The 27,801-nt window shown below is 39.0% G+C and overlaps 1 protein-coding gene across 6 annotated transcripts in view; it reads right to left on the bottom strand.

The window, feature by feature from the left end:
• Positions 1 to 27,801, bottom strand: part of KALRN (kalirin RhoGEF kinase) — a 534,707-nt gene that overhangs the window by 264,717 nt on the left and 242,189 nt on the right. For all 6 annotated transcript variants that reach the window (XR_012777086.1, XR_012777087.1, XM_075511732.1 and 3 more), the window contains exons 8-10: positions 21,274 to 21,465; positions 14,315 to 14,446; positions 8,281 to 8,511 (exon numbers count right to left, since the gene is read on the bottom strand). Coding sequence is in view for 4 of the 6 variants with exons in the window: in XM_075511732.1 (XP_075367847.1) it covers positions 8,281 to 8,511; positions 14,315 to 14,446; positions 21,274 to 21,465 (555 nt within the window). In the remaining 2 variants the exon portion in view is untranslated. The remainder of the gene's footprint in view (positions 1 to 8,280; positions 8,512 to 14,314; positions 14,447 to 21,273; positions 21,466 to 27,801) is intronic.

Below are 27,801 nucleotides of genomic sequence, written 5' to 3'. Positions count from 1 at the left end.
GGGCTCTTGCATCCTAACACATCTCACCCAACATTAGGTAATAAACTGAAGGTCTTGTCTGAAGACCCTACCTTATCATTATTTCCCTGACAGTCAACAGTAAGAGAGGGAAGTATCCAGGGTACAATTCAGATCTTAGACAGACTGAGTCATCCTCTGAAGATGCCAGTGTCTCTCCGTTGACTATAAAAGGAGACTATGCATTAGGCTCCTGACTTGGATGATTCAGTTACACTCCTAAAGACAGGCAGGATAAATCCAGACCATGGATAGTTGCATCTACCTACAGAGTACTAACTGTATCTTTCTATCACCTTCTCCGTTTCTTCATACTATGAATTATGTCCTCTTCATCCACTATGAGGTAGATCCAAATCCTCAAAGAGTCAGTAGGATTTCAGAACACCTTCTTAGAGGTTCCTAAGCTCTCAGTAAGAATCCAAATATTGCAGTTCAGAAAATAGCAAAACAGACTATCTGAAAGGACTAGGCCTTGAAGGACAGACAGTGCTCTAAACAAGAAAACCACTTTTTGGGGCACAAAGGATTTTTTTTTTTCAGTTCCTCTTCTCACTTCAGTAGGTTCAGAGATCAAGCTGGCTGGTTCAGATTTCTTCAGATCCTATTTCCCAAGACAGCTGTGAAGCTCATCAAAGTGTTCTCACACTGCTCATACATCAATGCTAAGTAAACTTCAGTTGGTAACTGAAGCTGGCCCCTGAAGTTTGATATCCCTACACTAGTGCTCTGTGTGCAAATTAAAAAGTGATCATTACTATTTTTTAATCAGTGACTCTTTAAAAGCACAAAGAACTATTGTCTGCTTGGCTTAATAACTATATAGGGGAAGAAAGACACAAAGGTTGTTTCCAGATAATTTCAAGTTACACTTTAAATCAAATTATGAAGAGGATAGAGTATTGTTAATCAGCAACCATTAAGGAATTTCCAGAATAAATATAATTAAATGAAAATGTAATAATTTAAACCTATAGTTCTTTGTGAAGAGTTTTGGCATTAAAAAACCAAGATAATACTGATCTATATTTGAAGAGCATTGTCAGAAGTTTAGGACAGAGCTCCCTCTCTCTCATGTGAGTTTGAAGTATTTAAAGCACTTAACTTCTTAGGCTGATAGCCCAAGACATCTCTGAGGTGTTCTTATACCATACAGTGATCACTGGTTACAGGGTGCAAATGTGACTGCCTGGACAGAAACACAGAGCCTAGCTCTATACCAACAGCCATTGTCTGAACATGCTCAAATATCAAAGTGCCACATATTTGCACTCCTCATTTGGGAAGCTATGCTGTGGCCCTTCGAAGGGCAGATTTCTATGCCAGAGGCACTGGTAAAGAGGAAAAATGCATGTTATTTCTGTCAGTTGTGCTCTTTTTCCAAGAACCCTGTCCTGTTTAGTTTGGATAACCCTGAGCATGCTGTCCATAATTGCTCCGTGTCTTTGCAAGCTAAAGGAACTAGAGAAACATCAGTATGAAATCACCAGAAACTGAAGAAATATGTGGGCAATATTCTCCTTCCTAACACAGCTGCCTTGTGTGGCAAATCCAACACACTCTGGTCATTGAGTAATAGGGATTGTATAGCTGTGCAGGGTGCTCTTATTCTACTACTCTCTCTGCTGCCACCAGAGTTTAGAGATACTTATATAGCCAGTAGAAATCATCTGAAGCTCCTGCATACTCAATCCACTGTGGGTTCAAATTAAGTAATGACAGTCCTTTTTTAACAGTTCAAAATAAGAAACTAAGTCACTCAGCAACCCTTGTGTTATTTAAATAGTCATATCATTATTACTTCATTTCATAATATCTGCAGGATACTAATCAACACAAATATGCCACCACGTTACTTTCAAATCAGTGTCGGTGTTGGTTAGTTAGTCTTCTTCAGAAGATGAGTGGGGCCACAAATCTCTTCATTGCCTAGGCTTGCGCTCACATCGCCTGAAAATGAAGTTTCTATGGCAGGAACAAAAGGAATGGAATGAAAATTGCTCTGAAGAAGCAGTTGCCAAGATGTTTATTGCATGGTCTGTGACAAAGAGTGGATGGAAACAAACAAACAAAAAATCCTTTTACTACAAACACACCATCCTTTACTGCATAAATAATAAAGCAGACAAATACTAAGTAAGGGGCTGTTAGGGACATAATGTGGGTTTGGAAAAACGTGCACATCTTATCAAGTTAGTCCTTTAGAGCTACGTAGGTAAAAGTTGTATGGTCAATACGGAAAAAAGTTGTATGGTCAATCAGAGTTGTGTGGTGAGATATTTGTATCGGGTAATAAACCAGGTGTGGACACTCTGGCCTCAACAATTGCTGGAAGAACAGAGTTAGTGAAAACAGAAGTATTTATCTCTCAGTCACGGATAACAAAAGGTTGTTTTCTCTTCTGTTACATCCCATTGGGAGAAGGTGGCCAAATAATTTCACCAGTATTGACTCCTAAGTTCCTTTTTCATTAATTTCTTGGGACAATACAACCATAGTTAGAACCTCTACTCACTATCAAGTAATACTTCAACCTTATGCTGGTAAGGTCACATATACCTTCTAAGCTCAGAGAAAGTACAGCAGTAATACTTTGAAAATGTAAACACGTAAGTGACAAACATTAAGTGCATCTCATTACTTGATAAATTTACCAAAGGGGCTGTGAAAATTCTCTAGGATGCTTTGAATTGAAATGTTTTAATTACTGATCTGTCAGTGGTAGCTATTTACAGGCTAAATCTGCTCAGATGGTGCACAGAACATGTGATGTATTTTTGCAGGGTGCTGTGGCTGAAGTCATATGGTAGTAAATATAACCTTGACTTGATTATATTGTTCTTTTTATTAGCTATTGTTTACAAATAAATCTCTTGTTTTATAAGACCCAGTGAAGGTATTAATGTAAACAAAGCATAAAAGGAGATATATAGTCTGATTTTTTCTGTCTGAAACAAACTATGACAAGTTGGAAAACTACAGAATTTTGGAGACGTCTTCATTGCCTTGAAGTGATCAAAACAACTGAGTGTTTGCGTGCATGTGTGGGGGGATGTACAGATCTAATCCTCTAAAATCTTGTGTGAGAGCTAAATGAATCATGAACTGCCTCAAATATCCTAGCATTCTTCTGCAAATGGACTACATAGATCACATGCATCACATGAAGTGTTCAGTATTCTCTGATAGTGTATGGAGACAGATAGATGTTGGCAGGACATTTTTCTATACAAGTGATGTCAGGATCATGCCCTGATCTGTTTTCTCGGCCAGTAAGAGCCAGACACATTACAAATTAAAGTGCTTGGTTATGAAGAGAGACAGCCTTTCCTCTGCAATACTTCGCAGTCTCCCACAACAATGGCAGCTGGTAAATGTAATGATATCAGTATGGCCACATGGCCTTTTTGTCCATCACCAAAGGCAGATAACCACAAGAGGAAACAAAGCTATGTCCATTAATGTATCTGGGCATGAAGCCAACAGAACACAGATCCACACATTTAGAGAAATCCAGGTGAACCTGACACTGGTCTAGCTTGACCTTTTCAACAACCAAGAGGATTTGAGACATCGCTACAGCTGGTATGGCAACAGTCCTAGCTTTCTTAGTACGTGCCTACCCCCTTGCCAGTAAGAGTTTGTTAGTGTCATCTTGCTGTTCACCACTGGTCTTCAGCTGGCATGAGAGGCCTGTTCCATTTTGCCATGCAGAGCCACCCCAGCTAAGTCAAGGCTTTGTAGATAGTCAAGAAACTCCATCAGCACACACAGTACCTCTACATCCACCTATTTTCCAGCTCTTCCTTTATAAGCAAGCATCACAACCAAAGTGAAGCAAGAAGGAAGCAGCACCAGCAGTGACCCTGAGAGAATCATGTGAATCTGTGGAGAAAAACGCTGCCTGTGTCAGGCTAAGTGTTGGTGCGTATGTATGGAAATGATGGAAAGATTGAGAATTTCTATGAGAAGGAATGAAGCCTGTAGAATAAGAGTAGCAGTTTGACTATTGTGCCATGAAAGTGCTTTAAAATGCCAAGTTCAGGGCTTGCACAGACCATTTCAATGATGCATCTGATAGGTCTCCATTTTCCTTCTACTTTAATAGGTATGCTTCAGGCTTTACAACTTCACTTGAATGAGTTTATGAAGTGAGAGAATTCTGACAAAATTCTTGCCCATATGAAACAAAGGGGATGGGGGAGGCGATGGGGTGAAGAACAGCATTATAAACTTAATTCATCTATTTCTAAGGCTGTTTGGTAACATCTGCTCATGGTACAACCATTATGCTACCCTTGCTGCTTCACAGTGTTGCTGTTCATGGGGGCAAAGGGAACTTATTAAAGTAGAGAGATGCATACAGAGGCAGACAGGGTAAATCAGGATGTAACAGTGGAAAACAGTGGAAATTGGAGACAACGTGAGAACAATTTCAAATCTCAACAGAAATGGAAATGGTGTTAATTTGCTGGTAAATAGCCTGCAGAAGAGGAAGACCCAGAGCAGGGAGGGACAAAAAGGAAAAGCTACCAAAAATGGGCTGAAGCATCTGCAGCAATTACAGAATATCAGTATGAATGTCAAAGGGATTTTTTTCCTCCCTTGCAGGACAGAATCTCAGCACCTCCTCCCACAGCTGTGTTCTAAAAGGATCAAATAAGCACAGCTCTTCCCTATCTGAAACGATAGAGAACTTCTAAAAAACAACTGAAGCAATGAAGTATTTTACACACTCAGCAACCCAACATTCCTATAATGATCCTAAATACTTTTGGTGTTAAAGAGTTCCTTGTCAGTTCCTGCCTGCATAAAGCCTCATAACAGCTCACAAATTGTCTTATCTGCTATCCCTTTTGTGTGAATGGTGCTCCATTTCCTGTGAAGGCTGCAAATGCAGTTTCATGGCATTTATTTTCTTTCCTTCTTTAAAATGCTATATATTCATAACACATTGTCCTTAGCACACCATTATTTACCTCGGTTCACGTGCAAATTGATGTAATTGTATTAATACATAGATGTAATAGCAAATAATCTTGTAAAATGTCTGACGGTGTAAGGTAGTGATTACTTCTAATGACATTTTATAGCACAACGTTTCTTACATTAATATTGTAACTTGGCAATCCACAGTGTTTATTTAAACTTTTTTTTTTCTACAGCACAACTTGTATTTTGGTTATGACATGACTGTAAGGATGCCTGACTTTCTATCTCAGAATAAAAATTACTTTTATTTCTTTTAATCCATCATTTTCAACGTTTTCAGGTTTTGTGCAGTTCAGACTGAAACCTAGCCAGAATCAAAAGGATTTCCTTGACAGTGGGGAAACTATCTGAGAACATAGCCCTGACCTGCCAGTAATGCACACAGTGTGTACTCTGGCCTTGCAAATGATGCAGAATACACCAGGAATGATATGAACAAGCCCTGTTTAACACAGCTTAACCCTTAAATCCAGTCCAAAAGGCACACACTTGGCCTACATAAAGCCTTCATCCAGCTAAACAGTTTTGCAAGACCTCCCTATGAACACTTGATATTGCATGCCTAAATACTTGATCCCTCTGGCAAGACTAACTATAGTAGTTAGGTAAGGAATAATTGATCTCTCAAGATTCATAAGAACCTCTTCTCGGAGATGTGTCTTTACCAAAATCTATTAATGCTGTTAATGGCAGACTGAGAGGATGCAAAATAATCCTAGAGCCTGTATTAAGAACATGCAACACAACAAAACCTGTCCCTATTCACAACTGTTTTTAAGACAAGATCTATACAGAACAGCTGACATGAAGAGAAAGGTATAGATGAACAAGTGAGGGAGTGTAAGTTCTGACACGGAGATCACCTTTCACCAGAATTTTTACTGCGCTGGCCACCAGCTGGAGAGGGTGAGCCACGGGACATCCTGATAGGGAAAACTGCATCTGTGAGAACACACTTAATTTTGAGCTGCGTGGAAAGGGAAGAGGAGCATCTTCCTTAAAGAAACTACGCTCTATCATTACTTGTCTAGAAGACAGCAAAGTCTAATAAACTCAGAGCTCTCCTGTCAGGATTTGTTCTCCCACATCTTTTCTTTTTAGACTTGAACCAGGAAGAACTTAGTTAAAGGTTATTAAATTTTGACAAGGCAACAAATTATTATAGGTAAATGTTACTTATGATTAGTGACAATATACAGGTAGACAGCTTCACCTGCCAACTGATGGGCATTTAGCAAAATAAGCATAATAGGAATTGCAAGACAGATATATAAGAGGTGATTATTTAAAAAAAAAAAAAAAATCAACATATTCAGATATCTTCCTCCTCCTCATGGAATCTACACTTCATATTTCTGTTTAGCCGATAATTTCATTTATGAGTTGCAAAGCATTTATCTTGAATAGTACAGATGTTTAGTGAACAGAATGATTCATCTCTTCCTCTCTACTTTCTAAGTAGGACAAAGAGATGCCTCCCGTAAGTGTGTGCTAGGACAGAAACATGTCTGTCATTAAGTTGTTGCTTCCCAGATAATAACTACCCATTAAGAGAAAGTTTGGAAAGATTGCTGCCAACAGAACTCACACAGAGTGATGCTCTCTAAAGTGACTGTACTCCAATGACTCTTACTGCTTGTTTCTTTTCCTCTCACCAAAAGTCACAGTACATACAAAAGACCTGTTCCTTTTGAAAACCAGTGACACAGCCTCATTGCCTTGCATATGTGGGAAGTAGAAGCCTGAATGGGTTTCATGAATTAACTTCATGAACACTTCTACTGATTTCAAAAGATGTAAGAGGGAAAGTTTGGGGTTGGAAAGATTGAAAAAAAGTGTAAATCACCCTAGGGGATGAAGAATACCTAAGATAATATGGATTCTTATTGACATTATATAACACAATTGGAAAAAGCATAACAACATCAGAATTTACAACCCTTGATTTTTGAGATTTTAACCCCAAATTGTATTAACGTCATATAGTTTGCAGAGAGTATTCTAACTAAATTCCAAGTACATGCTCTACTTAATATATAGCTTATGAATTTCATTACCATGCAATATGTTTGCTGACACGTAACGAAAGTGAAGTTGCTTAAATTAAGCATCTGTTACATTCAGTCCCAGTTTTAGTTATATACATGGCATAAATATTTGTGTGGTTTTATAGGAAAAACTGAGCAGGTAGAAATTCTGGCAAACTTTTCAAGACTGCCAAAGAAATGGTCATATATATTTGCAAAGGATATCTACAGCTCCAGTTCTGTCTGCGCTGGTGCACTTCAACTATGGCACTAACAGGACCACAAATTTGCATGTTGAATAAAAGTTGCCTGTCTCCTGTCCTTGCTGTTCATGTCTATTTTGCATGTGACAGCTTTGTTGCTCTGTCTCCACCTCATTTTTCACTAGGAGGAAGGCTATGACATAAAGAACCCCAGGGACATTAGAATGCTCCATAAACATGATTAGAGCATTCAGCCTCTTCATTTAAAGGAAGTACCATATTGCTACCAACATCTGCTTCGGGCTGTAATGGGGCCCTTAAACAAACCACACCATCCTGAATGAGCAGAGTCCTGTAACATCTGTTGATTGTGCTTTCGTATTTGGCAGCTACAAAGATGGCATTTCATGCTTACTGTCAGTTATGCTGTTATGCTGGTATTCAAATGGATTCCTTTGGGAGATCAAAGTTATTTACCTGGAGCCTGAGTTCTCAGAGGTGAGCCTGTACTGTATAAACTGTATTTCTGTGAGGTGAACTCTGCACATTGGGGTGTTCAGTTCATTTGAGCCAGCAAATTCATACCACAGGTATGTGGACTCCATAAGTGGTAATAATGCAAAGATCATCTTAACACCACCATTAAAAGGTCTGTATCTGTATTGTTTCCACATAGGAAAGTGAAATACACCACAGTCCAATTGCTTTTTACACTTGAATTTCTTTTTTTCTGTTAAACATTACTTTCTCAAGAACAGTAGAGTACCTACAGCTAATTACTCACTTAAAAATTAACCACTGAAAATAGCGTCACACTCTTGTGGGGAATGGACTGATCAATAATCAATGTACTGATTGATGATTTCCAACATGAAACCGAGAGGTACTGAAAGGTGCATTAGGATTTTAGCATATTTCTAGTATAGATAGAGCTGTGTGTGAAATCTTGGTTATGGCAATATCCTCTAGATGAGTCACCAAACAATCTTTATGGCTTCAAAGAAAGAACCATCTTTTTCTTCTTTTGTTAATGATATTACCTGTTGAACATCCTGCTGGAAAACGCAGAGCTGCAGCCTTTGATGTAGCCGGACCTTTCTGTGTTGCCAGATGCTCTCTAGGCGCCGTTGGTGATGCAGGACTTCATGTACCACATCCAACACCTGGTGAACAGCCTGGGAGTAGTTTGCAGTAGCAGTGAGGGATTCAGAATTCCCAGGGCTCAAGGGACGCTGTAGGACATCCAGCAAAGCTTTTCCATCCTGGCTTACCTGAGTGAAGAAATAGGTCTACTTCACTGCACTGATACTTAAACATCCAATAACTGACAGAGAAGAGTCTAGCTGATTCTTTTTCCCCTGTGCGTTTTCCTTATTTTAGTCAAAAAGGAAGAAAGACCTCATAACATCTCTTTTTGACTTGTACTTACACATTCAGCACTTGCCTTTGCTTCCTAGGGAGCCTGCTGTGTCACTCAGCAGGATCACAGATACTGCACTGCTGGGACTGCATACGTAGAGACAGAGATCCCAAGACTATATTACGTTCTGACATTTGGGCACTGAAAATTCTTGACATATACTAGTTGATGACAGGTGGCATTTGCAATAGCGGGCCTATTTTTGTGAGGAGGTGGCATTTTAAGAAAACCACAGATGGCAGTCTCATTCATATTCTGTATGATAAGGGAGAGTCCTTTCTTTGTAGAATTACTAAGTATGTATATACGTTAAAAAGTATTACATTCTGATTCTGTATTTCATTCAGTGGCAGTGAAAAATAAATAGTATACGATAGTGATTCTTTTCTTCCCCTGGAACAGCTCAGAGGGACCTATAGTCTCCATTTCCAATGGGCTACAAAGTTTGTTGGCAAATGCAAAGCCCTCTGCACACGTGTAACCTTTTTTGAGCATATTAAAACACATTTGCAGATGCAGAGGCATTTGGGCATTAAAAAAACCCGGAATGCCAGATTTTTTCAACACCAGATTTTTTCCTGGAACATTCCTGGAGCATTTTCATATTGCAGGGGCAAAATGAAAAATGGAACCATAAAACCCAAACTGCTATTAACAAGTGTGTGCATGCACTGGTTCTCTAAAAATGGCTTTTTGAAATATTTTTCAGTCGCAGTTTGCAAAGGTAAAAATATTTTGTTCAACAGAAATGGTAAATGAGGACACTATTGGAATCCCTCTCCTCTTCCCAGCCCACTTTTCTCTTTTCCCTCTGAAACAAACTGTAGTGAAAACGACAAGATATTCTGAAACGTGTTTTTATTTCTATGCAATCACAATCACCAACTTTACTCGAGAATGGCTTAATGAATGTTTTTAATCCAGTTTAAATTTTGAACGTTATCAGTCAAAGTTAAAACACATCTCAAGGATTTCCATGTCTCATTTATTTCTGTATTATAAGTTGCTTGTTCAAATGTAGCAAATATCCTTTAATACCCAAACCTGTGTCTTTTGGCAAGCCATGCCACGTCCCAGTCTGTTGTAGCAGTGTGTATCTGGTGCATTTTCAGAGAAATCAAGAGAGCCTTTCAGATTTATACTGGCAAAAGTGGGAGTCAAATGTCATCATAATTATGCGACTATTAGGTGGGCTTCAGCAGATCCTTGGAGATTTTTTAAATATTCAGGGCAATTTGGAATTAGATCAGGAAATAACTGGAGAGTCCATAGGGAGTGGCTTTCCATACTCAAATTCAGTTGCTGCTGAAGACCAGCTGGAACAATTTGCACATGCTGGAGCCTGCTGGGGTCACAGAGGGAATGATTGTACTCGCCAACAGCAGTGGATAGTGGCAATACGAGGGAGGATTTTAGGAGGAAACACTGAGGCACAGGTGTTACCTTGGCAACATTATGGAGGTGGCAATAGCTGCTAAGCAGGAAGAAGCAGCTTCTAGACAGTGAAGGAGACAAGGCATACTACATCCTATTTTATCTGTGGGAAGATAATCAGCAACAATTTAATCACCGGGAACAGGAAACCAAGGCTATGCACACACTTGGGAGCAGCTTATTAGATGAGAAACTCACTCTTTGCACTGGCTAAATTCACTGTGTGAATTCACTGTGCTCCTGTTACTGGCCTTTGGGCTTACAGTTGGTCTGAGTCTGTCCCTGGGTGGTGTTACAATGCTTTTAGTATAGTCCCTGCTGATTTACACTGATAGAAATCACAGCAGAATCGGGACTAACAATAAAGGTTCAGAAGTTTACCAGTAAGAGATACGTGATTGCACAGACAATAACAGACATGCTTGACTCAGGACAACTTTCCTGGAAACTTTGTGCCATAATATAGATCTATTCATACCTATACCATCTCCCAAGCGCAGGCCCTGCATGTCAGTTTTTTGCCTCCCAGAGGTATAATCCTGCAAATTCTTCAATTTTGAGGTGTCAGAACCTTGGGTGAAATATTCTGTATACTAATCATGACTGATCAAATCACCAGACTAAATTCAGTCATCTTACAAAAAAGCGCTCTTCCAGAGCTGTCTAGTGGATTAATATGGCCAAGAAGGCCTTTACAATAAAAAGTCTCAGTGGCAAGAGCAACACAGAACAAAAAGATTGTTTCAAAGGCAACAGCTTATATGCCCCTGCTTCATCCGAAGCTGAGACAGGACAATGTTCTCCCAGATTTGTGGTGTGAGGTAAAGAGCAAATACACTTCTGCATTCTCTCCTTTTTCTTCTATAGGATTTAGGCGTTTATCTATTGCATGATAGTTTGTTCCTGTTGTCTGTCTAAAAAGCCTCAGAGATTACAAGTTATGATTTTTCCCCAATGGGCATAGACTTCCAGTTATTCTCTGCACAGCCAGAGATAATGCCAGACTTCAAGTGCTTGTGTTGTCCTGCTAGTAATCATTAACACAAATCAGAGGCTATTAGAAGTGTTCTCCTGCTCTCCATTTTACATGCTTGTCTGGTCATGCTGGAGTAAATATATGGCAAGCAGCCAGTGACAATCAGGTAACCAGTGGTACTCAGTATTTGCAAGGATTACACACATATTCGAGGATTTCATCTCTTCTGCAGCTCTGAAGTTCTTTGGCTTAAAAAGTTTCTTTTCTGAAAGTATTTTTGCTGTGAATATTACTGCATTTCCAATCAATGGGCACAGAAGATTTGTGCTCTCAGAGTTCACCAGTGAACAGGTTTCAGAAAGGAAGTGAACAGCTTCACAAATGGAAGGAAAAAAAATTGGTCTTTAGAGCAAATATATGATGCCTCTGGGAATAGACAGTAAAGTGCAGTTAATCAAGTCACACTGAACAAGATGCTCTTACCATCAACCAGGCTCAAGCCTGACTGGAGAATCTCCCTCCTTGTCTTTACCAAATCAGTACAGTTCTCAGTAGGGGCGTCCCAAGTTTGTCTCCTGCTGTTCATCCACTAGAAACAGTGGTGGAACAACATAAACACCCTGGCCAGAGACATCTAGAGGAACTCTTTTTGCAAGAAGGGAATCTGCCAAGGGCATACACCTCATGTTTCTACTCCTTCCAGCACTGTCCTACCCAAAGTAAAAGCAAAAGCACCACTTGATTCTCAGATGAAGAAAAAAGGCCTGTTCTGCCAGCAGCTCAGCTTAGTGCAGAAGAGGATTGCTTAGCTGTGAATTGCTTATCAGGCCTATGATCTCTGCCTCTACTATTTCTGAGCTTCACTCAAGTGCAATAAAAGAAAGAAGGCAAGTAATTAGGGCTACAACCATGGCAAGATGGAAAAAAGAGAGTTTCCCTAAGATTCTTTGGGTGTCTCTTCTCAGATTCCTGCATTGAATCTGAACTGCTTTGTTATACTCTGTAACAGAACAGAATAGGCCCATATATCCTATTAAATGTTAATTAATATCCTATTAAATATCCATATTAAATGGTTATTCCAAGGAACATTCATTCTATTCCAAATCTCTTACAATTATAGAAATAGAAACAGAGATTTTCAATGACTCTGCAGGAAAAGAAAGGAAAGAAAAAGCTACGATTTTCATCCCACCATACACAGCTCTGAGGGAAGAAACATTATTTTCTATGGGCAAGGGGCACTCTCTAGACCGGAGAATTAGGCATACGGATAGGAGGCAGGACTCCTAAATCTAATCCAGGCTTTTCAGCTCACCATGTAGCTGTGGGAAAGGGGATGAACATTTCCAAAATAACAGACTATAACCTTTCTGGCAATTCTAAATACTGTTTTAAAATGTACTTATTAGTAAAATAATATAGAAATGTTTTAAACAGCTGTGTCTGCAGCAAGTTATAGCTTTCTGAGGAAGCATCAGCAAAAGCAATATGCATCTTGAAGGCTGTTTTTGATAAGGAGTTTTAAATGAATTTTCATTTCACAAAAACTAAGATTGGGGCTGATAAACAAAATCCCAGTTTCAAGCATTATTATTTTTTATTTAATCCCAATTTGACTTAATTTTTAGAAATAATTTTTAAATGCAATAAAAAAACCTTAGTTTCACCCAACTAGGCACTTGTATAAAATTCACAGTTGCAACTAGAGTTCAACAGGACTGTTCTGTGTTTGCTCACACAACCTGGTGTTCCTGAGAAGCCTGAGTACTGAATGAGGAATTGCCCTTTGTGATTGCAACCCAGATTTCCTCCTTCCAATTGACTAACTCCCAAATTCTTGCAGGTCTTTGGAAAATAAGAGATTTCTACCTAACATTGCTTACATTCGTCATCAAGGTATCTGTACAACTTCACTGTGTATGTGTGAGTGCCTACCACCAAGCCTAGATTAGCAAATCCTTTTCTTTTATACTATAGATTCTTCCAAGAACATGACGACCAGAGCAAGGGCTGAGCATGGAGGAGAGTTGTTATGTTCTGGAGTCTTCACCTGGTAACTTACTAAGTATAGCAAGCACTACCACAGGCCTCCAGTCCAGCCTGGAAAACCCTGCAAGGAGCAAAATCCCTTGATACCCAGACAGACAGTCAAGCACAGCACAGTACAGGGAAATGAAAAATATGACTAAACCCAAGCATTCAGGTGGTCTGTGAATTACTTTCCAACAAGCTTGAGTCCTGGAGACTCGAATAACAGAATAGAATGGATAACATACGTGGCTTCCCATCCCCCAAGTAATTTGCAGGTCGGCCTGTGCCTGGGACGAACATCTAGACTAGCCTCATTCCTAAAAGGAGTCCTCCCAGATGCCAGGGAGGTCCTGCAGCCCTCTTGCAAAATACAGTGGACTGAAGACAGACCCTGGCTGGCACAGTCAGATGCAGTGAACATTGGCTGTTTGTTGGTAGCTTTTATTTCATGCTGCAGTCTGGATGGGGGAAAAAGCAAGTGAAGAATTTTATGGGGTTTTTTTTGACAAAATGCTGGAGAATATGTTTTAGTCTTAACATGCTTGGCACTCTCTTTTAAAGGAAAAAACCACATATCCTATTTAGGTACGAGATATTTGACAACAGTATATACAAATACATCTGATGTGGTGCTTAGGGACATAGTTTAGTGGTGGACTTGGTAGTGTTGGGTTAATGGTTGGACACGATGATCTTAAGGGTCTTTTCCAACCAAAATAATTCTAGATTCTATGATCCTATCTAAAGCACAGTCTCTTGCAACATTCATTGTAATGAGGACCTGACATCTCTGTGACTTTGTATACTGAAAGAAAAAGCCTTTGGCATCCTCTGTTCCCATTAGCATACCTGTGCTAGAGCCAGGACTCATGCACAGAAGAAAAGCAACAGGAGTAAAGCTGCTGGGGGCCTAAAGGGGTTCCCTGTTCAGCAAAGGCAATGAAGTGGCTCTTCTTTGGGGTGCCAAGACTAGTTCTAGATTTCATTTCTGTTAAGGGGTTTGTCCCCCAGATTGTGCTGTTTTACCCTTACAAGCAGATTGCTAGGAGTCACCTCCTACGGTCTGGGATTAGGCCTGACTCCTTCTTTGAAAAAGTTGCAGAAATGGAAAGCAGAACCTATCTCATTTAGAAAAGCTAAGCTCCAAAATGCAGTCAAATATCTGTTATCGCTTAACAGATACTCACATTCTTTTCTAGGAAGCACATACCTCTGTGTAGGCCTGTGTTACTTGTTCATACAGGGTCTGATGATGATGGATGGCCAGTTCCAGGTCTTGCATTTCTGAAGGGAGGCCTCCTTCACTGCACATTTTGCACCAGGCATCCACACCTGAAAGGAACTGAAACAATTCCAGGAACAATGAGCAACAGTGACACCGAACAACATCTCATCAACATTAGAAAACTTGGTTTGTAGAGTGCCACAGATGACTGCAGCATAGACTGAGGAAAACGTAACAGTTATAAAGGAGTCCTTTTGGGCACCCTGGAACAGCACATTCCTGTCACCTCCTCAGTACTCGAAGAACACCTAGATCCAAAGGACTGTTTTCTGTTTCTTCTGGATTAAAAACAAATGCTCCTTTAACCAGGCTCAGAAAACACCCATTCTAAGAGTCTTTGCATACCACGAAGGGAGGCTACAACATTGCATTCCAAAAAGGGAGGCTGCAACATGTTTAGAAAAAAACATCAGCGTGAAGCGCAAAAGGACACAGTTACAGCTCCAGCTGTATTTAGCATTGTCTCAGCTATCAATCTTCCCTCAGTTCCTTACCTGTCCTTAACACTACTAATTTGGGCAATAGAAAACTCCCATCAAAATCAATGCTGACATTCATTTCAGTGAAAGGCAGACAGTCTGTATTAAACAGTTCCCAACCCAGGGCCAGCTGAATGGGATTGCTAATAGGATACCAAAGCCCTGGGTCACACATTTGATTCTGGCCCAGGTCAGCAGTGATCAGATACCGTTACCATCTGACGGCTGCTAAGCAGCCAATGCAAAATGAGCTGCTGGTCTCAGTCCAGTTCCTGGTAGGCAGACATCCATGAAAAGGGAGAAAAAAAATCATTGCCATTGCAATTGATATGGTTTAGCACCTTGGTTGGAAGCCTTAACAGACAGCCAGAAACTGAACGGCTTCGGGGAGCAGAGGGATGGAAAAAAAATATTTTTCCACTCTTAAAGGCCTCCAGAGCAGTGCTGATGCACTTTGGCAGAATAAATTGGAGAAGCTCTCCTGGGTGCTGCCTGTTCTGTAAAAGAAAAGAGGAATTTAGGCTCTAAGGTTCCCATCCTGTTTTTCTTTTAAGCAGGGCTTACTTTAGCGACACAGCTCACATGTTCATATTTTGTCCATACTAACTGCCTAATGCCACCTCATTACTTCTCATTAATATTTTCTCTTCCTCCATCTTTCTGTTAACCCAGCCTGACATACTTTGGGGCTATTTATAAAAAAAGAACAGCTAATCATACAACAGATGCAGTGCCCTGTAGGGTGAATGTATAATGCTACAAAACCACCCCCAGGATCACAGCTTTATCCACTCCTGAAGTGTTCACCTGTGGCTTGTTAGTAAAGCTCTCATTCACAGCATGAAGGGCTGTGAGATTCAAAGCAAAGAATTTCAATTCAACTCTGGCTCTGGCATCAGCATCCTTTTTTATTAGCAGTGTAAAGCTATTCACTATGCTGCTGTGTAATCAAGGCTATAAAGTGTTTGCATTGTAAACACTTCTTTTCAGTGCACAAAGATTCAGTGACAAAGATGAATTCCTAAATGTTCATGTCTACAAAGTACAAATCTACCAGTGAAGACTGTGCTTTCTAGAAGACTGGAGGCAAGGAAGGCAGGTTCTCCTGTGTTGGTTTGACTCCTGATCTGTTGAATCTCTTCAGATGAAATCCCCAAACATCCTTGCATAAAGTTGAAGTCATCATATTTTGTGCCACAGCAGTGGAATTCACATCATTTCCTATGCAGTTTTAAGAGCACAGAGTTGAGATCAATCCCTTTTGGGGCTGTTACATGAACCTCTTGGTCAAAACGGTGAACAAAAGAACTTTACACCTTATAGACCAGTGTTCCTGCTGCTGGAATCACACTGTTATGGGTCCTATCAAAAATGTTGAATTCTACCAATTTTAGTACAAGCTCTTATAGTCATGTTACTCATATACTGCCATATCCCTAGACTGTGATTTGCACAGTAGGTGGGAGAAGTCTCAAGAAGATCCTATGCACATAACCACATTTCCACCTTGTTGCCTCACATCTATTTTCTTTTGTATATCGACAATGTCACATCAACAATTACATCAGTAATTTCACTTCTGCCACTAGCCGGACCAGTTGACATCATCTGTTTTAAAAAGTTTTAAGAAATGCAGCTTGTCAGTGTTTTACTCTGATACCCTGAAACACTGCATGGTGGTCTGTGCTGTGTGTGTAGATTCACGTAGGGAGAGCAAATGTTTTTTTAAGGATTTTTGTGAAGTGTTAGTTCATATCATAGGACTATCGATTTGGGTATTTTGAAAAAAGCAGTTATATTAATTTTTATTATTTGTCACACACTGTGGCAGACACAAAAAACTTTATTAAATGAAACCCTTCATGCTAGAAACATATTCCTATCACAAAAATCACCATTTGACTAAGTTGAAAAAAGGTGCATTTAAAATCGTAAATTGCTAGCTGTTAGGTTGGAATAGGAGCTGTTACTGTCCACTGGATACTCAATACCATTTAAATTAATTGCTTAAATTTCTAGTTAGCCCATAGACTGGAATAGCTCCTATTGGGAACATAAAAGCTGCTTAAATATGATTTGAAATGACAGGCTCCAGTAATTGTCCATGTTTTTCAAGACTTCAGGAAAGATTAAGAAAAATTTCTCCTAAAAAAGTCCCTAAGGTACCTTTGTGCCTCTGATCTAATCCAAAAGTAACTTTAATGTAATGACCTACACTTACTCCTGAATCACAACCTATTCACCTAAGTTTCAAATTCTCTATTAGGTCAGGTAATAATGTATTCTCAGACCACTTCTTACTAGCTTTCTGCAGGGACTGCTATGCTGTATCACATGGTTGCTCCAAAACACAGCTCAGACATTTTATAGCCCATATTTCTCCACATTTTTTGCACAGTCCTTGCATATTTTATAGCCCATATTTCTCCACATTTTTTGCACAGTCCTTGCTTATGGCTCGCTAGGCCTCTGCGTTGAAGCTGCAGGATAACCAGGGTGGTTCCCCTAGGCCCCGGAGAAATTTAAACCAAACTCTAGTGTACTTTCATGCTCCAGAATGGCTGTGGGGAAAGATGGGAAGAAAGCCATAAAATTGTTTTCCTCAGTGACCTATAATCTCTCTTGATGCCCTGATTTTTTTGTATGAGGCTAACTGTGTATTTCCTGTTGTTTCTGGAATTTCCCTATCTAATGCAGAAGTTATCTTGGTCTTATCCCCGCATCTTATAGATATCAACTGGCTTTTCCTTTCCTCCCTTTCCTCAAATTCTTCCTCCCTTTTTTCTTTTCCTCTCTTTTTAATTTCCTTTCCTCAAATAGGGGAGTTCAGGATGTGCTTAGAGAGATGCAGGCAGAGATGAGAACAGTAGTCTTCCTGGCTGAGGAGTAAGGTAATATGAAACAAATGATCAGGGGTCAGTCTTCAGAGAATCAGCATAAATGCCTAGCACGTGCACCTAACACCTACTACCTTAAATAGTAATTCTGCTTGTGCACTTCTGAGGGTAGACTCTGACCCAGAATTAATTGTTTGAGATCTCTCAGTGATTGAAGACGTTAATTTGTTCATTCTGACAGGATCTGTAGAGTGAGCATCTTATGAATACTTTAGCACACTTTCAGAGATTACATCCAAGAAAGGGAGGACACCTGGTATGTCTGCTTCCCCCATCTGGAAGTTAGTTGGCCAGAATCTCATCTGGTGTAAATCAGCACAGTTCTCTTGAAATCACAGTGAGATAAGGCATGTTCTCTTACTTTCTCTTGCAACTTTGAATAGCCTCAGACATACCTAAAGAGACAGAAGCAGATTCTCTTTCGTACTAGCATATCTCCATGCTAGCATGAGAAAGGGAGGGGAAAAAAATAAAAAAGAGAAAAGAAGGAAAAAAACCTGACCAAACCCAAGAGATTTGTAGCAGGTGGAATTAAGGGACATTTGGGAAACACCTCCACTGAATATCCTGAGTTGCACCTTGACCTGGACATAGTGGTTTGTTTGGAGTTTAGTTTACTGGCTTTTATACGTGTGCTGAAGGAAGTCTGGCTGGAGGCTAAGTTGGCAAGAATTGTCTTTTCTTTCTTTCTTTCTTTCTTTCTTTTCTTTCCTTTGCTCTTTTCTTGATGGTGTAGAAATTGTGTTTAAAAAAATTAAGGAAGATACACATGTGCACACAAACACACACACGAAAAAGAAGAAGAAAAAGAAAGAAACAATGCAAAAAAGAAAAAAGCTTTGATCCAGGAACTCATTCAGCCGAGTTCCATTCAACATGCCACATGTATCTGCTATAAGAGCCAGAAAAGCAATGTGATTCTGAGGCATGTGAAGACAGATGTGAGGTTCAATTCCCAGCAGGGTTGACTCAGCCTTTCATCCTTCCAAGCCAGACAAATTGTATTCTGTACAGTTTTCTGTGTGGGGTCTTTCGGAAGAGACCTTGAAAAACAAGTTGCTTCCTGCTCTGCTTGCATATTACAGAGATCGTAGAGCTTTTCATAAATCTCTGTCCCAAGCCAACAACTTCCTTGCAGGCTGGGTGTGCCAAAGGCTGAAAGATTACAGTCCTAATAGACTTGCTTCCTGTTGGCATCACAGAGAACTTCAATCAATAAGAAGGAATGAACAAAGAGACTGTAGCAGCTTATCGCACTGGAGAAGGAAAGACAATCTGCATATCAGATCGGTATGAGGGAAGCAGGGGTATGCTGTGGGAGAAATGGTTGGATCTGCAACAAGACTACCTTTACCAAGAGAACAACGGGAGCAAAAAAAGATTTTATCTGGGACACAGGAAATAGTGGGTTTATCTACATCTTTGCTTCAGAGATTTAAGCCTTATTTATTGTAAAATAATGAAGCCCTGATCTGAGTAAAACAAACCTCTGGGTCCTGCCAAATAATAGTCACATTTGGAATGAATGTTTGATAGACAACAGACTGAGTTATAGACCAAATCCCAAACACCTCACTTTTTATACTATACAGAGGTCAAATGACTAAATTATTAGCAGTCAAGTCACTGGTTTATCCTACCAGAGTTACTAAAGCAAGGCCGAAATTTTAGTCCTGGCTAATGGACACACCGACATTTCTTTTTTGGAGCAGTCTGAGTTCACAGGCTTCACATCAGCACTTACCTTCCACTGAGTTGTCTCTTATTGCAAGTGAGGAGCAACTGCTGTTCACAATTAGCAAATTCTCTTGTCTGCTTAGTAATGAGAGACTAGCTTCTGTCAGGCAGCACAAATTTCAATTCCTTATGAAGAGGTGCCAAGGCAGGACTGGGTTTTTCAGACCCATCCATACAATTGTAAAGAAAAAAGACCCAAAACTGGAAGTGACATTAGCGTAGCTTTTTTTCAAGTTAAAGCTGAGGCAAAATACCCACTTTGACAGTGTTCAAAAGGTAGGAAGACAAAAAAAAAAATTCACTTATAGCTTGACAGACAGTTCAATACAGCTTTCTGTTTTATTGCCTTTTATGCTATACAATACCTCAGCAGCTCCTCATAAATTGCAAACAGGACTGACACTTCAGAAAAATAGGGGATTGCTCATTAAAAAAAGAAAAAAAACCCCAAACCCAAACAAACCAAAACAAACAAAGAAGTAATTCATTAATAAACCTTAAACATTTTCATTGCGACTGTAGACTGGATATAAATTCTTTTTCGATTTTTCTTTATGAACATATGATGACTGACAATTATTAACATGAAGTCTACACCTAAACACTACAGGGCCCATTGTACAGAGATGAAAGTACTTGTACTGGACATGTCAGTGTATCAGTCCCATCAGAGCCACTGAGTGTGCTTACATGAGTAAGTGCCCAGTAGGGTGAGTAATTGCTCTATGCTATGGCTTGTTGTCAATAGGAAACACAAAATAAAGAAAAATCCATTATAATTCTATGGTCAGAAACAAACAATAAAGAAAATCTTTACTCTTTGAACTAAACTTTTCCATAGATATATTCTGTCTTACAAGGCACAGTTCCTGGCTTATCAGTTATAATTTCTTCTTCAGACACTTGAAGTATGGGTCATTTTATAAACATCAAGCACACCCACTTAGTAGCTTTGATATTAACTACTTGGAAAAACAAGCACACAACAATACTGAAGAGTGCCCCAAAGCAGTGTTTGTCACTGGAAAATGAATGTAATCAACATATGATCAAAGTTGAACCATCACCGTTAAGTGGACCTCGTTTAGGTGTAAAAAAAGCAGAAGGTTTATTCACTGACATATTTTAAATCTTTTGTAGCTATGAAATTATGGAACAATTTTGGTAGTGGTTAAAGACACAAGCCAGAGTTCAGGGACATGGAAAATTTTCTTGGATATTCCTAGCTGTCTCTGAAGTCTCTACTTAGTGAGGTCTAACAAAGTTTGGGGCTATGGAGAGCACTGCAAGAGTAGGTGGTGGAATTAATTCCGTAAGTTTCATTAATAATAATGTGCTTTGCCTCCTAGAGATTGTCTGCTGGTATGGGCCTATGTCATATGTGTGAATATTCCTGTGCACATAACACATACCAAATATACATATGAGTGCAGATACATACTGTTTTCCTGACCGTAATAATCCTGAATTTATCCACAGCACTGATGAATTAGGCAATAGAAATAAGGCAGCACGTTACTGCACCAATGCACTTCACTTATGATCAGATTCTTCCTCATCACCAAGGCATAAACATATTTTCTTATCCACTCAGAGAACACGTGCCAGTTTTTTTGGGGAAATGTTACTATTTGTTTTTGAGACACTGATCCACTAGGAACAAGGCTCTTAACCTCACTGCATACAAGCCAAAAGCCATCAGGTAATAACTGCAGAATCGTCATCATCAAAGTAGCAGTCGATCATTTTGCCAGTCACAAAAGCAGCTTACCTGTTCAGCTTTCTGGTGAAAGACAGCAGACATGGCTAAGATGGTGCTGCGCTCATCCAGAGCTGCAGCAAAACTCTTCCACTCTTGATCCAGCTGGCTAGATATTTGTTTAATTTGCTGGGAAGCATAATGGCCTGCCTCAGAAAGCCTTGACGCAACAGACATGATCCGATTGATGTTGACATAGGCATTCTGAAAATTAAAAAGCACACATAAATAAAGAGAAGGAAGAACCGTAACCACCCTCTGCCTTCATTACACATTCCAAACACCATCAGTTGGAGTAAAGCCGAGCAGTTCAGTGAGAGCAATCAACCACCTGCTTAAATATGCATGAATAGCAGGCATACTACCTTCCACTCTAAAAATACATCCCTCGGGAATCTTTTTGCACATCTATGCCATTATCTAACACTGTTATCTCCCCCTCTTCCCTTGAATTTATTTATGTAAAACTAATTTGCCATACTTTAGCTATTTACTCACCTGTTAGGGTCTACTCATTGCTTCTATTTTATTCTTGATATTTCTCTTGCATTACTTCATATTTCTGGATGCTATATCCACATATTTGTAAGCGAAATGTTTGCTTTCTGTCCTTTGAGAACTCTCTGACAATCCTTTATACACATGCAGTGTCAACAAATGGAAAAGTCTTATAGAATTTAAAAGAGCTCATAAGGATATTCTATAGAAATATAAGAGTTTCCATAGAAATGTCTATTAAATTATATTCTTCAGTTAAAATGTTATCTTTTCTGCAGGTTATTTTAAACTGTTCTCCAGCAGAGATATCATTTAACTCCATTCTGAATTTAGAAGGATTCAAAAAGCCTACAAAAAGGGTAATATATTCTGTTCTTTCATAAGGATTTCCATGATGGTTTTTATTCAGCCTTGAAGCAGTGGAAGGATAGTTTTTTTCTCAAACTGAACAGTGGACAGCAATGTAATTGCATTACAATAGCCCCGTTCTGCATAGGAACATAAACCTGAAAATAAATAGCCATCACAACACTGTCTTACAAAGATGCACCATCAAAAGACAAATGACAGCTGTCTTGCAGATTTCTAGAATTTCATTCGACGTAAATGCTTCTCCTTTCTCTTTCCTCCTCATCAGAGGAAAGGAACATCCCAGAATTTGAGATGTTTTGCTAATGTTGACTTACTGCTTTCTTGTCTCACTAAAGTATTTCAAAAGGGCTTCAGGAATTTCAGAGAGTAGAATCTGTAAGACCCTTATACACAAGGGCAGACACAGCCCTGATGATTTTAACAGTATTACTCATGGGCAAATAATAAATCAGAGGTGGAAGCATTTGTTGGAGCAGGATCTCATCACAGTGAGTGGGAGCACAATGTGGAAAGGTATCTGCCAATCCAAACACAAAACACAACAGAGCACTGCCAAGGCAGGCACAGGTCCAAACTAAGTTGCAAAGCAGGGCAAAGTATATCTGCAAAGCGTGTGGAATAACTACGAAGTACACTCATCATACTTGTAGGTGCTAAAGGAAAGAAAGATGGGGCCACAGCCTTTATAGTCACTCTGTTCTCCCTGGTAGAACCATGACTGTGACAGCTGTCACATAAATAACACAGATCTAAAGAGATACCTAGCCTTCAGTTTTGTTTTTTCCCCTTATCACATAGCCTTTTCTTAATTTGATTTGGCTCAAAATTGTCAGATTAATTTTAAAGACTTTCTTTTTTTTTTTTTTCAGTACAATTAGAGAAATCAATCAAAATTGTTCTGGAGTTTCAAGTATACTAAACCAGATATTATGATTTGGAATTTTGACCACCAGCCACTTCTTTGTGTCCCTCTAGGTTAGAAACTGGAATTTAGACTAAATATTTAAGCCTTTCTCCCAGAAAGTCTTCATGACTGAGCCTCAGCCAAGATAATTTTGCAACATTTCAGGTCAGCTCTTCTGGTGGAAAGCAGTGTAGCATCACTACAGTTGCTAAAGCTTGGATGAGTTGCACCAAATGAAGACATGGAACTTTGCTGTGTTTGAAGGAAAAGAAAAGTTGCTGAAGAAGTTTTGATTTCATGTAAAAAAAAGTTGCTTTCATCTTGCTTTTTTTTTTTTTTTCCCCTGCAGAATTATCTCAGCCATTGCAATGCAATGAGCATGGAGGAAAACAACTGTGAATTCCTTGGTTCCCTATAGCTACCCTATATAGATGTATTAACTAGTAGAAGGGAAAAGGTAAGATTAGTTGGAACACAGCAGATGTTCTTAGAGTCTGTTTTTTAAGTTAGGGAGATTTATATATTGTTATGTCTGTTTGTTTTATTTTTATACAGAGATTTTTATGGATGAAATTTCGCTTTCCCTGATGAGAATTTTTCATGGAAGAGTACCAACCCATCCTGTAGCCAACCCACTAACTCCATAGCTTTTCCAGCAGAAAGCAAGGAGCAGTTTGGGAGTCACCTGCTCACACCTCCATTCTTAGTGCACCAAGTGGAACTGGCTCAGGAAACAGACACTCCTGAGCTTCCCCTGTTGCTTTCTGAGCAATAAATGGAATCAAGTGCAGTATCTCATGTGATGTGCTCTTCTGTATAGCTCCAACAGGCAGTGCAATGGAGATACCTCCTACTTTTGGACACATGCACTCTTTATCTCCACTTTATCTGCCCCTCCTCAGTGAAGCAGAGATACTGAAGTGGGGCTTAGACACATAAGACTTGTCCAAGGTCTCACAGAAAAACAGGACAGAGCAAAGACCTGGCTAAAGATCTGGAACTCAGGGTAGCACATCCTACCAGACATAACACATTTTACAATCCCAGAACCTTTACCCAGTGTCACTATTATTGGGAAAGATGGTATGTCTGGGAAAAACTGGGAAAGGTGGGATCTCTGTTGTGGATCGAGGTAAAATGCAATATGGCTTCAAGGCACTCCAGAATTTAGTTTCAGGAGAAAAACATTTAATTGACCACAATTCACAAAATGCAAGACATTTCTTTTCCACCTTGAAGTAGAATAAAATTGCAAGCCACTCTTTTTCATCTTTATCTACCAATGTGTAATGTTTTGAGTAAAATCTATGCTGCCAAAATTCAACTGTTGACATTTCCCAGAGTTAAACTTTCCTTTCCCTCTGGTTTGCTCACCTGTAAGAACTGAATGAATTGAGATTTTTCTATGTCACTATTATATAGATCTTTTAATCCTATTCAGAAATAAATTAAATAGAGCAACTAATGTCTGTGACTTTATTTTTCCTTTAGGTTGGAAAATCCACTACTAGCAGGTTCATAGAGAGTCTCACTTTAAATATAACCTAAGGCCTCATCTTTTTTTCAAAACTGAGAAGTGTCCCCAAAGAGGACTGCATGGGATCACTGATTTATGGTTATATAGGACCACAATAGGTCAAACAATGAGAAAACAATATATTAATGTCTAGAAGTAAGGGTAAAAGCACTTCAGTTGACATTCTGTTGTCGTGACGCTAGGATACACCCAAATTTTGGCTAATATACATCCTTTATTATTGAAAAACCTTTATTTTACATGTATTTGCAGACTTTCCAAAAGCACTCCCCATGTTATAGTTAATTTTTCACTGACTTTATTTCCACTTTGAAACTTTAGTCAAAAAAGGGGATTTTTGCCTTCTAAAAATCACTTGACTGGCAAACAAAAGAAAAATTTCCCCAAATTTACATCAGTGTCATGAGCTTCTTTTACAGCAAGAGTTTCTTTTACAGTTTAGGAAAGCCTTGTGTAATGCCTTGCAAGTTCACATACCCCTCTTTGTCCACCAATTCTTAGTCCATTTCTGTCACCTAAACAAGGCCTTGATTCTGGTCATCAATGTCTATAACATAGCTGTTCCTTCCAGTATAAGCCATCACTGCTAAGGTCCCTAACACTTGGTAGGGTGACAGCCTTCAGTCTCAGCAATAAGTACTGACAGTAGTGGAGTTACAATTGTGGAATGATCTCCCACAGGGAAATACACTAATTCAGCCCTGATCATCTAGCAGGCATGCTGAGAGACCTTCCCTCTTAATTAAACCCTCCAACTCTAGCTGGAACAATACTTTCTTCTAATACACTTATAGAAAGAATACCTTACACTCACAAAAGAAAAATGAGCAGTGAGAAGCATTAAATCTGCAAGGAACTTGGCTGTGTTCATCTCATTTCCTAGAGAACTAGTTGAGATATTGTGATGGCAAGCAGTGAAGGTGGGCTGCAAGAGAAGGGTTTTGCGGATTAACTGAAGGTGAAATTTGATTGTTGAAGAGCTCTTCTTTCAAATAAAATAAAAAAAATAACCAGCTTGCACTGTGTTACTGTGAGTTTAGAAACCATTTGTGAAATGAACCTAACACATAAATCCAAAGCAGAATGTTTCAGTGACAAAATAAACTCATGAGATATCTTTAAGACCTTTAAGTTTCTATAACAAGACCAATTATATGTAGCCTGTCGCAGAATAATATCAGATGGCATTTTAGCTCAGCCTACGTACAGAAAAGTACCGTTGATTTAAGATAAACGTTGGGAATTTTCAACAGACATCATTAGCTTTTACATGATAATTGTTAGGTGTTTGAAATATATTGCGACTTTCTTAGGACAACATGCATCTCCATCTAGTGTCACACAGCTAACTCCCTGACAGCAGGATAGGCAGCAATGCCACCTCTGAACACTGCCATTTTTATGCATGTCCCACAGAAAGTGGTAACTCTCTCTTTAAGGAGGTTAATGGATCCAGGCATAAAAAAAGTCCTGGCAAAGGAAATACAAATAACTTCAGTTGGAACAAATGCCACATATACCATGTATCCAAGTGCAGAGCTACAACCAGTATGCTTTGTGTCATATTGAAACACTGGTTTTTTTTCTCTAGTGAATTTACTAGATTATTGAGATTACTTACAAAATGTTGGAGGTAAATATTCGTCTTTGTGAAAAGTATTATTGCTTCAGTATAAACATACAGCTGTGACAGACTAACATAATTTATTTTGAAACTGAAGTGAAAACAAGCACTGCCTTGAATCACAGAAAAAAAAAATATCTGTGGTCCTTATTTGAAAGAAAAATACCACACTACAGTTTATTACCTCAAATGCATGACTTCTCCACATCCCACATTGTTAATTTAAAAGGAAGAATTATTATTGTAAAAAACAGAGTAACAAATTGTTTTTCCAAGAAGGCGCTTTGGTCACAACATAGCTATAGAGATGTACAGGAAGAGCATGCAACAAAAGGCATGACCCAATAAACATTTGCAGAGTGTATTTTCTAGAGGAACTTAAGAGAATATTTTAACTATTATTAGTTATGCCAGGCTCAAAGGACACTAGGCATAGTGTAAAGAAAAAAAAATATATATCAAAACAAAACACCTTAGAGATCCAAGATCTGATCCAACTTCCACTGAAGTCTGTAGGGTTTTTCCCTGCAAAACATACAGCCTTCCTCAGCTACATTGTCCTCCTCCATATCTTCTCTCAATACTGATTTTAATGTATCAACAAAACAAAACAAACCCCCAAAGCCATAAACAACCCCAAGCCCCACACCCAATAAAAGCCCTTCAAGTTTTCATTATTTTGTTACTCAGATAGCTGAACTACTCTCAATCCAACAGTTGCTGGGACTAATATATTGCATAAAAAACGGTGTAGCTAAATTATAAAGTGAATTTCTAGCAAAATCACAATTATAAAGCAAATTCCCAGAGAAAAAGTTTACAGTGTAATCTAGTTCACCCTCGAGATTCAGAAACCAAAAGATTTATATAAAAAAAAAATGCAGCACCATTTAACTGGGTTTGAAAAGTCATTCTTCTGGAACCAACCTCCATGTCTTGAGCCCAAAGCACGGTAGCTAAATATTTCAGTTTTGTAATTAGCGTGAGAGAGCTTGAAGGCTCATCAGATTTGAGTCTGATATGAATGTTTTAATTTATTAAAACTCACCAGAATCTTACGTTTTCAGACTTGGATGGGTCACAATACTCTACCTGGGATTGCAAACAGATCTGAGGGTAATAACCTCCCCATTCTCTGGTAAAGAAACAGGAAAGGATTCCTGTCATTTTCTTTTTGCAGCCAAGGGTATTACATGAAGAGATTGAGGAATATTGGATTATAAACACAAATGAGTATATACCTAATAGTAAATTCACCAGAGCTATAGTTTTCTAACACCTTCTGCCTTCCATGACTTAATCCTAATCCTTAACTTCACAAATATTTATCAGTGGGTAACTTAATGCAAGAAGATTCTTGATGTGCAAGTAATTTATGTATATAAATATTGTAAGAGCAGAGCCTTTGGCAACAGACTGTAAGGCAAAGGCTATTTCTTCCTTTGAAAGTGTATAGCACCTAGAACAGTGACCTAAACCTCCTACTCTTACTGCAATATAAATGTAATCAAATAATATGCACTAGCCATTTTCCAACAGTCTCCACCAGAAATCAAAGGGTAGCATGAACAACTGAACCAAGATGTTGCCATAAAAGTAAGACAG

The sequence above is a fragment of the Mycteria americana genome, chromosome 9 (genome assembly GCF_035582795.1).
Source record: "Mycteria americana isolate JAX WOST 10 ecotype Jacksonville Zoo and Gardens chromosome 9, USCA_MyAme_1.0, whole genome shotgun sequence".
Lineage (NCBI taxonomy): Eukaryota > Metazoa > Chordata > Aves > Ciconiiformes > Ciconiidae > Mycteria > Mycteria americana.
The sequence above is the reverse complement of the archived record's forward strand: the minus strand, read 5'-3'. Positions and strand labels throughout refer to the sequence as shown.